Source organism: Buceros rhinoceros, unplaced genomic scaffold (assembly GCF_000710305.1).
Source record: "Buceros rhinoceros silvestris isolate BGI_N320 unplaced genomic scaffold, ASM71030v1 scaffold3555, whole genome shotgun sequence".
Classification (NCBI taxonomy): Eukaryota; Metazoa; Chordata; class Aves; order Bucerotiformes; family Bucerotidae; genus Buceros; species Buceros rhinoceros.
This window is the reverse complement of record NW_010412120.1, coordinates 17,171-29,919: the sequence shown is the minus strand read 5'-3', so window position 1 is coordinate 29,919 and position 12,749 is coordinate 17,171. Positions and strand designations below refer to the sequence as shown.

General features: G+C 40.8%; 1 protein-coding gene across 1 annotated transcript in view; it reads right to left on the bottom strand.

Annotated features, from left to right (window-relative positions):
- Positions 1 to 10,059, bottom strand: part of RHEB (Ras homolog enriched in brain) — a gene marked incomplete at its 5' end in the record, with an annotated part of 22,528 nt that extends 12,469 nt beyond the window's left edge. Inside the window, 3 exons of the mRNA XM_010136239.1 lie at positions 88 to 170; positions 3,205 to 3,272; positions 9,988 to 10,059. Coding sequence (XP_010134541.1) covers positions 88 to 170; positions 3,205 to 3,272; positions 9,988 to 10,059 — 223 coding nt within the window. The remainder of the gene's footprint in view (positions 1 to 87; positions 171 to 3,204; positions 3,273 to 9,987) is intronic.
- Positions 10,060 to 12,749: the final 2,690 nt, after the last annotated feature.

The window sequence follows — 12,749 nt, the reverse complement described above, 5'->3', positions numbered from 1 at the left end:
GTAAAGACAGTACAGCAGAGGCATGAGCTGAGCCCAAAATATATCTGGTTAACTGATGAACCAGAATAACACAACAGATTTTATTACCTTTTTATTGACGTGACTGAATAAACGAGAATGTAGCCATTGATGTCTATGGAGTACGTCTGAGGAAATATGGAGTATTCATCCTGTAGAAAGAACACTGCATTTAAAATAAAACTTACTGCCACACGTCAGAACTTGATGCTAACATACCACCATAGGATGAATCGGTCACATTTGTAAGACGCAAAGGTGCAGGGCCATTTTGTACAGGTAGTACTTTCAGAATTCAGTTTTTCCATCACACTGTCAGATGAGGAATATTAACCAAATTAAGAAAAAATTACAATTTCATCTACAGCTTTTTTGGTTTATTGTCTCAAAGATTATGGATCAGCTAAAGCTATTCCCAATCCTCTTATCCTGCTTAATTATCAGTTTGTATTAGTCCAAAACATCCACTTCATCCTACCACTAATTAGCAATTACGCCTCTTATCTTGCTGGTGATGCATTTCAAATTCCTACTTTCAACAGCTGACGACAGGATCCAGCAGTTCATAATTTCAAGTGACACTGATCACATCTAAATCACTGGAGGAATTTGTTAGGAAGTAACTGTCTCTTACTAATGCTTAAAACTACAGATATAAGAAAGAGTTATTAGTTGCTTTAAGACAGCTGAAAGTTTCCATTATATGAAAAGTGTTTAATTTAAGAAACCCAAAAACCCACCAGAAACGTAACCACTGTATTTATTAGCCCCATCGAAAAGGAACCGACCAAATTGGTAAATGAAACTACTGGCTAATTGCAGGTAGTGCAACACAAATACTACGAACCCCATGTTAAAAATCTGCATTGTTTGAATAGATATTCTTAGAAAACATTTCCATTTTGACAAGAGCCCTGCTTCTTAATGTATGAGTCCTCAAACTTTTAAACCTATGCTTCTTAAGATGTTAATTTTAGCTTAGGATCACGTAACCTCTCTGTATACTGTCACGACTGAACAGATGGAACAGTGCAATCACAAAGTTTAAATCTAGACAGTCAAAAGGAATCAAGCTTCCTCAACTGCCAAGTGAGGAAAACCTTTGAATCTGTGAAGTTGATTTATAAATCAAAAAGTTTGAAAGAATAACACTTGACAAAAGGTGCCCTTATTTGCCTTTATTGCTACACACTGAGGAGAGCCCTCCCCCACCTTCCCCGAAATACCAAAGTGCCACCGCAGCTGGCTGTGTAATCCCAAAGTCAACACCGAAGGGATCTGAGCTGGGCTGGGTGCAGAACGGGTGAAAGTGCAACTCTGTAGTAGTTTGACTTTACCCAGAATGTCTCAGGATTACCCCAGCTGGAATTGGGTGTTAGGTAAGACTTCCTTTTGCACTTGTCTTCCCTGATTCCTGTACTGTGACTCCTGTTTAACTGAACTACACAAACCTGAACGGATAACCATGAAAGGCAAAAGAGGCACAGGACTGAGGAGGAGTAGAAGACAAAAAAGTGCCTTAACCTCAATTGTTTCTAGTTCATTACGTAATGTTTAGCTTGTTAGGTGCAGGAAGGAAAGCTGCTGTGCTTCCTGGAACTTGTGGGTCACATTAAGAGCTTTGCCAAGTGATAAAACAACACAGCTATGCTCAAGTCATAGCTAAGTTTTCAAGTATGTAACAAATCCACAATATAATCCTTGCTATGCAGTATACACATGAGGGCTCCCTATGGATCATTAAGCAAGACAAGACTTGAGAAAGAAATCTGTCCAGCCACACCTTCCACAACACAACATCACCTCTCTCCTATAACCCTGTGAGCCAGAACTCAAAATTCAAGTCATTCACAGGAAGAATCAAATCTGAAAATAACCACAGCCTGGGAAAAAAGTTATTTGGTTTTACAGTACTGTATAGCATTAAATCAACCCTGAAAATAAACCTCAGCAACAGAGGTATGTTACCAGTGAAGTCAGACTGCCTTCCCAGAAGGCATTATCTTCTTCAAGGAGTAATTTTAATTCTACCACTACGCTGCAGCTGGAGACGCAAGGTAAGCACTTACATTGGCACGAGGTGAAACCTAAGGAGCTTGCTCTGCTGCTCACACTTCTGAGCCCACCCATCTCTCAACCTCGCCTTTCTCTGCAGAATTTACCCCATCAAACAGTGTGTGGCCAGCACTGTATTTCTAATCACTTCAAACACTTCTGACAGTGGAGACAGTGCTGCTGATTAGCACTACAAGCTGCCACCACATAAATACAGCATGGTTATTCTCATGTCATGTAGCCCTCTCCAAAGAGAGTGCTCATACACACCTAGAAGGTTACAACCCTTCTGAATAGTCTCCCAGCTATGAATAAGTGCACTGCAGCTTTTAAGTCTTAAGTACTGGCAGCATATTTTATAACACATAGTTTGAAAAAACCCAAAGGCACAGTGTATCAGAAACAATAAGAAGTTTAGGATAAAAAACCCCACTGGTTTAATAGTGCCTGTCCTATTTTTCTTCCTAATATAGTCTTCCAGAAGACAGGGCACTCCTGTGCATGCAACACACTGCACAAGCTCAGCCACGCAGCACTATCTCATGAACACCTGAACTTCATGAAGCAACCGACCACACTACAGGACACGTGTTTGCTGACTCCGCCTGCGCTCCCTGGCATTACGGGAAGGTTTGAAAGCACGCATGAACCATCACTTCAATATGTAAACTCCAGTAGTTTACTGGTAGCCTGCTAAGTACTACCTGTATGTGTTTCTGCCTACTCCCCATAACTACCTCATGGATACAAATCGTGGTGGTGTAGCTGGAGCACACAAACAGGAAAAAGTAATGAAAAAACTTCTCCACAGTTACTGAAGTGACGTTTTCCATCTATATCAAGACTCTTAGTTTATCCATAAGCTATTTATGAACTTTTGGTACAAAGATAAGGCAGTATCACTTTTTAAGATACATGTTAAATAGACAGGAAAAAGAAACTAAAACCTGAAAACCAAGCCTTTAATAAACACTGCAGAACACTGCTCTTCAGTGACTAAACAACAAGGTAGACACAGTTAAGTTAACCTCACCTTTGAGCACATGGTCACTGGCGACTTAGCTCCACAGGAGTGTGAATACCTGTTGTCTTAACTTTGAACAAAGTTTCAAAGAAAGAAAGGTAACTTACTTGGCCAGCAGTGTCAACCAGCTGAAGATGATATTCTTGGCCATTTACTGTGATCAGTTTTGTAAAAGCTAGAATGAACAAGAAACACATAAACATGTCAAGACTATACACAACAGGGGGATCAGAAGTAACTCATCTGTGCCATCACCAGCCAAGGCACTAAGAAAAACAACTTCAGTTATAGGCTTTAAAGCAGCAGTGAAAGTCTCGATCAGGTGGCTACACTTTTAACTAGTATATTGCAGACAATGCAATGCAGAAATTTGCTTTAAAATTTCAAATTTCAGAAGATTCCCACATTGGATGCAGCAGTTTCTCACTGACAAGGAACAAGTAAAAAGGGTGTTTACATGCATTTTTAAGAGACTTCCAGGCACCTGTAATTTGTGGCAACACAAGACACTTAAATACAATTAGCATCAAAGCTAAGTTTGAACTTACTATAGGATACTTTCCTTGGTTTCCAAGCAGTTTACATTTAGGAAGTTGGTTTTGTTAAATACCATGGGATAACTTACCTGGATTTAAAAAAAACAAAACAGAACAATGTTTGGGGGGTCTAAACCACTCAGAGCCAACTCACGAACATATTAACCCTAAACAACGAGCATTTAGCTAGAGGTTCACCATGTTGCTTTTACATCTGCCGTAACTACCAGCCTACCTAGTCCTCAGGCAGGAAGTACATTCGGTCCCTAGAAGTGACGAGAATTACTCCTCTTCCTTGGATTAATGAAATGACAACACACTATGAGGTGAGGAATCTTACTCAGTGTATTACACAACTGGCAAAAGCTAACAGTGTTCTTGTAGGAATAATGCACTACCAAGCATTGCATGTACCAACCACAGCACGTGAACCTGGCTTCACAGCCTCCCTTTGGCTGAAGCGTTGCACTCAAGACACAATTACTGGACAGTTCTGATATATTGACTACAGTTTGTATTGTCCTCTGGTTGAGGCCATTTCCCCCAATACTAACAGTCCTAAGAAGCATCATCTTTCTTTGTAATGATGAGCGGGGCAACAGCCAACACTGCAGTGACCTGGTCATCATTCTCTAAGTTGGCCAACAGCTTCCTGAAGCTGCTGAGTGGAATGTTCTCGATCCTGCTGTGCAGCCTCCTGCCTACGCCTTGTGGGTTATGTACAGGGTGTCCTAGAAGCTGAAGCCCGCCAACTTTCCTCCATCCCACCAATACTCATTGCCCTGTCTCCACAATGTCAGCATTATCTTGAGAAAGTGGGCTGAAATATCTGGAGCTGGAGGTTTCAACCCACCTAGTAAATCAAATCACCCTTTTTAAAAAAACATGAGGCAATTCAGCCAGCAAAGGCAAACTAACCCAGAGCATCTAAACAAACCGTGTAAAGCATACCTACAATTTCCATTACAATACTGACAAGAGCCATTTGAAATGGAGCCTCAAAGAGAGAGCTCCTACCTTATTCCGCCGCTTTGGCACATGTACGTGTGAGCTGCTCTCAAGTCACTGACGGGAAGCTGTTGTCATCACTGCACAAAATTTTGGGTTATGAAGAAGGAATCCACAACAGCTCTCTGCCCTGGATGGATACTGCGGTGGGGACAGCAGCAACCGTTTGTTTGGACAGCTGTTAACATGCAGCATTGCTATTTACAACATCCCTGCTTCAAGTCAGAGGGAAAACAGGCTCCTCTGGAGACACACGACATTAGCAGTTAGGTATATTAGAAGCCACAGTCTCTTTCTTGTCTCTTGACACTTCCCATACACATCAAAGCACTCAGCAATCAAAGTAGCTCCAAGGAGTTAATATTTAAAAGGGACAGAGAGACATATAGCAGCTTTTCCAGACTACTCCAGAAGCCTGGAATAAACCCAGCAAAGATATCATCACTGATACTGGAAGCAGAGTGCGACAGAGGCAGGGGAAGGGAAACAGTGGAGGAGTCACCACAGCCTAGTGAGGAGAACTATTAGTTCAGTGCAGAAGCTTGTAGCATGAGGAGCAGCCCACTGCAAGAACACACATCTGCTGTGATGCGGTCATAATTAACGGCTCCCATTTCCTTGCTGAAGCTTCTTAAAAATATTCCTGTTGAGAATTTCTTCTTGGGAAAAACCTGCAGGCGTATTAAATGTGGTTAGCGATCCACGGCTCCCCCTGGATCCAGAGGAAGACTTCACTTCCAATTCCATCACCTACCATCCTGGGACACAGTGCCTTCTGCTGTGCCTGTGAGCAAGACAAGCAACTCATAACACGATCGCTGCACAGTATGGCTTTTCCCAGTACGTAAGCACCGTTCTCAGCAGACCCCGGTCACGAAGTGAGCATGTGCTCACCAGCTGCAGCATGGTTCAAGCCTGTTTTAGCTCTAAGCAGCACACAGAACAGGACGTCCTTACACCTTGCAATGCAGAACTCAAGTGCAGCTGTATGAAGCAAGCTGCAATCCCCACCTTCACCTACTATTGTTCCTAGTTCTGATGCACTGTTGAAACTTGGAGAATTTGGTGCTGAAGCAACAGCACAGCACCGAACAAAAACGTGTACAGTTGAGGGTGCCGTCAACAGCTGCACTGCCAAGAACTAAAGCCACTTTGTCGTCAGAGAAAGTTCTGGTAAAATTACATGCAGAGCACAGCCTTGAATGCTGCTACAGTTCAGCAAAAGCGTAATTTATGCAGCACCAACATGGGCTGCTGATCATCATCACCCTAAGATCAAGTATATTTCAATTAGACTAACATGAATGAAATGATTTGCATATTGCAACTCAAATGACAGCTGCTGCAAAAACAAGCCATTATGATAAAAAAATCAGGCATATGAATGCAAGCTTTTAGATCAATAGTGCTACTGAGTAAAGGTACGATAGCAGCGTGACATCATATCTACAGAGCCACTGGCTGGTAGCTAAATAAACCACCTCCTAAGGGTTCCTCAGCTACTACCATCTGCATCCCTTTCTACCTTTTTTCATTCCAAAGTCAAAGCCTGTCGGTAACCTGTCAGGGTATGTTTTACAACACCGAGACGTGTAATGCAACAGAGCTATTTTTAATTTTTCTCCGAAGCCTCATTTCCTCCCCTTGAGAAGCTGCTCATCAGCAACTCCTGGGAAGAAGCATACTTCATCCCTCCAGTGCAGTTGCCATGGCATGCATGGAAGAAGTTTAGGCTTCAAGATATTTCCAGCCCATCTAAACCTCTAAGTAACCTCTCCATGACTAACTACGGTCCCTCCAGCCACCTTTCTAATATGCTTCTACTCACAATTGTATTAAAAAAATGGGATGGAGGTAGGAAGCCCTTGGGGAAGACTTCCTTTCTTTAGGGAGCTACCAAGCCTGTTTATGGGAGAAAGAAAGAACGCAGAGCTGTGGCACAGTGCTAGAAGCTTCTCTGAAACTGCAAGGAAGAGCAGAATGCAGCCAGGCAGGCCTCGGAGGAGACTCAGGCAGTCAAGTCTGCTTTCCTGCAACACAAAGTAACTGAATTAGTGATAACCAAAGACAATCCCTCCGAAGACGGGTGTGGGTGGAGCACACACCTTCTTCATCTGTTCCTCCTGACCTATTTGCTTTGAGTTCCAAATTAAGATTCTGGTTTTTATTGCAGTAAGATTTTTGGGTTTTAAATTGCTCTGATCTTAGCCCCATCCAGCTCTGTGTCCAGACTCCCTCCGCACCCTCCTGCTCTGCAAGCATCTTCCTCCTTTCCAACACTCCCACAAGTAATCATTCCACTGGTTTCTCAACCTGGCTGTCTCAAGAACAGCCACTCATCCTGGCACCACCTCTACTGGCACATTCAAAAAGGGAAAATCAATTTTGCTAAGCAATTAACTCTCACCTCCACTGCTGCCACGAAATGCTTCAAGTTACTCTTCTGATACACAAGTTTAGTAGAAGGAACTGAATTCAACATGCTCGTTAACTTTAAATAAACCAACTTCTCTGGTTAGAATGTAACATAAAGGAAAATGCAGTTGTGAAGCGGTATTGACTTTAACAAGCACTAAGTAGTAACTAATGCAGTTTATTCTCCCTTTACCACTACCAACAAGCGTAGAGATTTTCACACTCAAAAAATGAAACTACTAGAATATCAGGTCTTATTCCTGTTGTTCAAGGATTATAGGCTGCGCAACTTGTTCCCTTAAGAACATAACTATAGCTTGCCTTCTATACAATTTAGCTTTACACTCAATTTTTTTGTACAAGTTTTATTATTTGAAGACAAAAATTATCGTATTAAGCTACCAGCAGTATTTCAGTTTTCTACCCTTACATCAATGCTGGTAGAATACTGTAATAAATGATCAGTAACAATTTCCTGGGGAAAAAACATTAGGCCAGGCTATTCTTTAACCTTTATTTTTTTCATTTGGAAGTTTTATGTCACTAAAGTACATCCAGTAGAAGAAACTGAAAAGGTTTTAACCTGCTATAAAGTACTGGAAAAATGCAACATTCTCCAACACCGCCCTGAGTATAAGAACCTGGGCTTCTCAGCACTGGCAACCAGATAGGAAATTACAAGCTAGGAAAACAACAGAAGAGTTGATTACATACTCTGTGTCTTATGACCCTGCACAGAATCAGAAACACAACACTGGGAGTGTCAAAAGACTGGACTGATCAAAGGTTTTTTTTTTAGAAAAAAGTTTAAAACATATTAAAAACTTGAGTCAAAAGGATAACTTTATACTAACCCCAGCAAAACTAGTTTCACACATCTTTCTTAAAAAAAACCCCTTCAATATATGGTTAATTTTAGTGGTAAATTTGAAAACATGCTCTCTTCCATCCTTCACAGAAGCATTTTTAAGACGTTCTCTCTATCACCACTTCCAAGACCTAAATATGAGACAGGCTTCCTACTGTTTAGAACCTCAGGGCACACTGATTACGTTTTCAACCCTTACTTCCCAGCAATGTGTTCTGATGCAAGAAGGGCCCTTCAATTCTCTACCTTTCAGAACGGAAATTCCCCCTGCCATGCTGCAGATCACAAGACTTTCACCAAATGAATAATGCTGTTTGTTTTCCAAACAAGTGAGAAACTAAACGAAAAGTTAAGTCTTTTCAAGATGCCCCCGTCCAACAAAGTTTTCATGGCCTTGACATGTTCCTTGTTTAGAATTCAGATCACACAAGCAGTGCAGACTGCAAGAGTCAAATGAGAGCGGAATTAATCCAGGGGGTATTTTCATATAGTTAAGAAATGCTAACAGTGTAAGACATACAACTACGGAGTTACTACAGCAGTTACAGACAACACGTTTCTGTGGACAAGAGCCTGTAAAGAATCAAACAAGCCAAATTTGTACCAAGGTGTTAAAATCCTAAAACAAGATACAGACTCAGTATTTTGCAGACTTTGACCCCACCTCTCTCAAGCTTTATTCATTCCCATTTACCTGCATAAAACTAAAAGATTTCTTCAAATAATTTGCATTTATATAGCACAGGCATGGAAAAATAACCTGTCCCAACTGCTATGAAGATTTAAAAATACAGAAACATAGCCTTCAATATTCAGCTTTAATTCAAAACAAACCTTATTTATAACTATAGTAAAGTAAAAAGGGATGATGGAAAGCATTAATATTAATGATGTCTGTATAAAGACTAACAGATTATTCAGGTCAAGGGGCAAATTATCCCTCCTGATTCACTAAAGTAGATTTAGAACTTCTTGAGAAGCGGCATGTGAATTTTAGTTTAAGCAGTAAAGTAACCCTGAGTAAAATATCCTGATGGCTACTAATTTGTAATTATTACCACACACATCCATAAGACACCTTATTCTGATTACTTCATTCGAACTTCCAAAGCATCACATAGACTTAACATCCCACTGTACACACTTCAAAGAATAAAAATGTGTGCTACCACCACATTTCAGAAGTCATTAGAATACAACACCTCCAGGGTAACAAACATGAAATCAAAGTTTTATTTGCCACGTGATTAAACACAATCAGGTTACTTGGCCTAGCACCACAGCTGCTCAAGTACTTTATGATCACTGCTAGCTCAGAACGAGGTGGCTGGATAGTAACGCGTACCAGAACTTTCACCTCTGAAGTGAGTTGTTGCTCTTGGCAGCATTTTTATTTAGTAGCATCTTTACTCACCCGCTATGCTAGCTATTCACAAAGGCTCTAATATTAAAAAAACTGCTAAGAGAAAAAGGACACTAGAGGCATCAGCTGCCCGGTGGTCTAGCAAGCTGATTTTGTACCAGGCTTGTTATCAAACAGCTGGAAATGAGCAATGTAAAAGATTATCATGTTATCATGGCACAGCATGTCTACCGTCTATGGTAGCCATTTACTGCTGGCTGGTACTGCTGGCTTTGTGTTCATCTGGATATACTGATCAAACGCGACATCTGGGACTTTGGAACACTCGTACACAGGGGCACATCTTCATATAGGTATGACATACTTAATTTGAATGCTCTGACTTTATTAGGGGAAGCAGATGTCCAATGACATACATATAATACAAGAAGGAGATCCGTTTTAGCCAGATTGATTGGGTTTTCCTTCATTTAGCGTTAAAAGACAGTTCAGCTGTTTGGAGAAATATGCACACAGTGATGTCCACGCTGTAGTACTGCATGGCAATGCAGCTTGGCAAGCATTGGTCTAAAGGAGTAATAAAACTTACAGTTAATGAATTAGCTTTAATGTTAATATGTAAATGCCCATAGAAGCATAACTACAACAGCTTCTGACAGAAGTTAGGTACAGAAGAGCAGCCTGACAGTTATTTACTTACTGTTCTCTATGGTTGGATCATACGAATCAACAAACTGTCCTTCCACAAACTGAATCGTCAGTGAAGATTTTCCTGTAAAGCAAGGAAAAAATAATCTGTAATGAACCAAGTCTTCAGGCCGTTAACACTTTACACTTACTAGCAGATACACTAATGTTTTTATGAGAGCCAGTATGAGATTTGCACAGTTCATTGCAACTATCCATACATGACAACCGACCTATTTTTAAAGAAGTGTCTATTCCTAGTAACTGGGTCTCCTGAACATATAAAAAAAGTGCAAAAGCTACTCAACATGTGTTCTGCTTTTAACATAGCATAATTTAAGTGCCTCCTCCTTAAAACAAATCTAAAAGTAGCTGTGCCCAATCCTCATAAAACTGAATTTAACAAATGGCTATACTTGGAAGGTTTTTATGTTGAGAAGAAAGGAAAACTAGAAATAATTTTCAGTCATTGCACAGAAAACTACGAACTTGGATAGAATTAGTCAAATCTGGTTTGACTAGGAGATTGGACATATATCCCATGACAAAAGGATGATCTCAAAATTCTTCACATCAATATACTGTCCTATTAATCCTCCTACCACACAACAGACCGGCGGATGTTGTATTTTAAGCACAGCGATTGAGGGGGCATCACTGGATTTTTTGAAAGCAATTTAACAGCTACTTTTAAAGACAACGTTGCCAATTCACTTATGCTCATCCAATCATACACCCCCAATAACAAGCAGGGCAAAATAATGCACTTAGCAGATTGAAAAAACTAAGACTAATTTAGTCCTGTAAGATTTTAGAAGATGGAAAAGCAAATTGTGTACACTGACCATAAAAATCACCTTTAAAGCTCTGTACCTGAAGACTTTTCAAAGCGTTACTGAAGTCTTAACACAATTTCCATTACAGCACATCTCCTACATCTGGGAATCTACTAGATCCTATTACATTATGTTTACTGGACAAATACGCTCTTATAAAGGTTGCCAAATGCATTAGCTGCTTTTGGACACGAGCATATTCCTCACGCGTCTTTATACTCAGTGGCAAGATGCACAAACAAAATACGACCTCAAGTTAAAATTTAGACTCAAGATCATCCTACTCAGTGGAAGCCTTCCAATGACGTCATAAGTAACCAATGTTGTAGTTGAACTGTATAGTAGAACTATTTTCAAGAATTAATTGCTTTGGATAAAGATTGCCCACTTGCAGTGCTCGGGCCATGCTATGTTTATACTTTGCTGTAGAAAGTTCTTTCCTAAGCATTTCTTCAGGGGATATTGCAAAACAGTTTTCCACTTCAACCCCCTCCCCAATCTTTCCTCATCATACAAGGCTCCCGACCTGTTCACATTTGACTTTTGCATACTCAGAATTCTGTCTTTAACAAAATGACTTGCTAAAAAATTGCAAGTCAGACAAAGTACAAGCATGAAAGTGATGCAAGAGAAGTTTGGCTTAAAACGTCTAACTCCATGTGCAGTCAATTCCTTCTTTAACTGCAACACTTCCAGGATTTAACTCTCCAGGAGGAAAGGAGACAATTACACAAGCACCGTCATTTGGGGATTTTCCAACAGCCATAATCTTCATCAGCTCACCACGTGGTTTATTTTACCATCACTGCCCAGCTCTATCATGCTTATCGCTTTGTTGTCTCCTATCAATCATGCCACTTTATTCAAGATACAATGCTAAAAAAAACCAGACAAGCCCTCAAAAGATGAACCAGGACAAGCTCTTCTCAAACCATGTTGCTTCTTCTCAAACCAAGTTAACAGATCCCATTTGCTGATACACCTAACAGCACTGTGCAAGAGTGTAGAGAGAATACTGCACTCTAAACTACTGCTCCAGCAAGGAGAGGGAGGGAAAAAGGCAACCATGCACATCTCAAATCATCCTAATAAGGGCAGACTTAAAACTGAGACTATGCAGCCCAGCGACTTTCCAAAACTGTGTATTTTGGACACCACTTAGAGTCAATGAACTTTCAAGCTATTTCTTCCCCAGATATAAGCTTATGAAGTTGCTACCCAGAGTTCGTGCTTCCAGATTGCTTGCCAATACCAGCACATTAAGCACTCCATTTTAAAACAAAGTTAACTGTTCTTGTATGAGGCTGTAATATCTTCAAGATAAGAAAAGCTAAGTTAAGCTTACAGATCATCACTGAACATTTTCCTCTTAAGAAGTATCCTAAACTAACCAAGAGACTTGACTGCTACCATCTGTCTGTGCTAAGTCTGGAAAGCGACACTAAAAAGAAGTCAGAGCCAACAGAAAAAGCTGCATTTAACATCCAGCTGTATTAATTACTGCTTTCCTCCTAACAGTGAAAGAGAAGAAGACAAAACCAGACAAAGCCAGTGTTCCAACACTCTGCTCCTAAATTCCTCCAAGGCTTCTAACAAGCCTTGCGGTAACGATTCGTTAAAGATTCCTTCGTGATCACAGGAGGCTGCCTGCTTCCTAGATGAGCCACAGGGAAGCTCTCTAATCTTGGATTCAGCCAGTGCCCCCTCGGGATAAGCGTGCGTAACAGTATCCCACTAAACCAAGGCTTCCAAAGTGGACACAAGAAATTTAACACCCCAGTCATTAACACCCCAGTGCCTCGTGTCAGCCCATGCCTAAGCATGCAGGACCATGTAAACAACAGCCTGGCTTGAACTTTGCCCCACAAGTTTTATTCCAGGCCTCTGACTGACGCTCGGGGACAGAGAGGAAAATCAGGCTGACAATTTAGCTGCTATC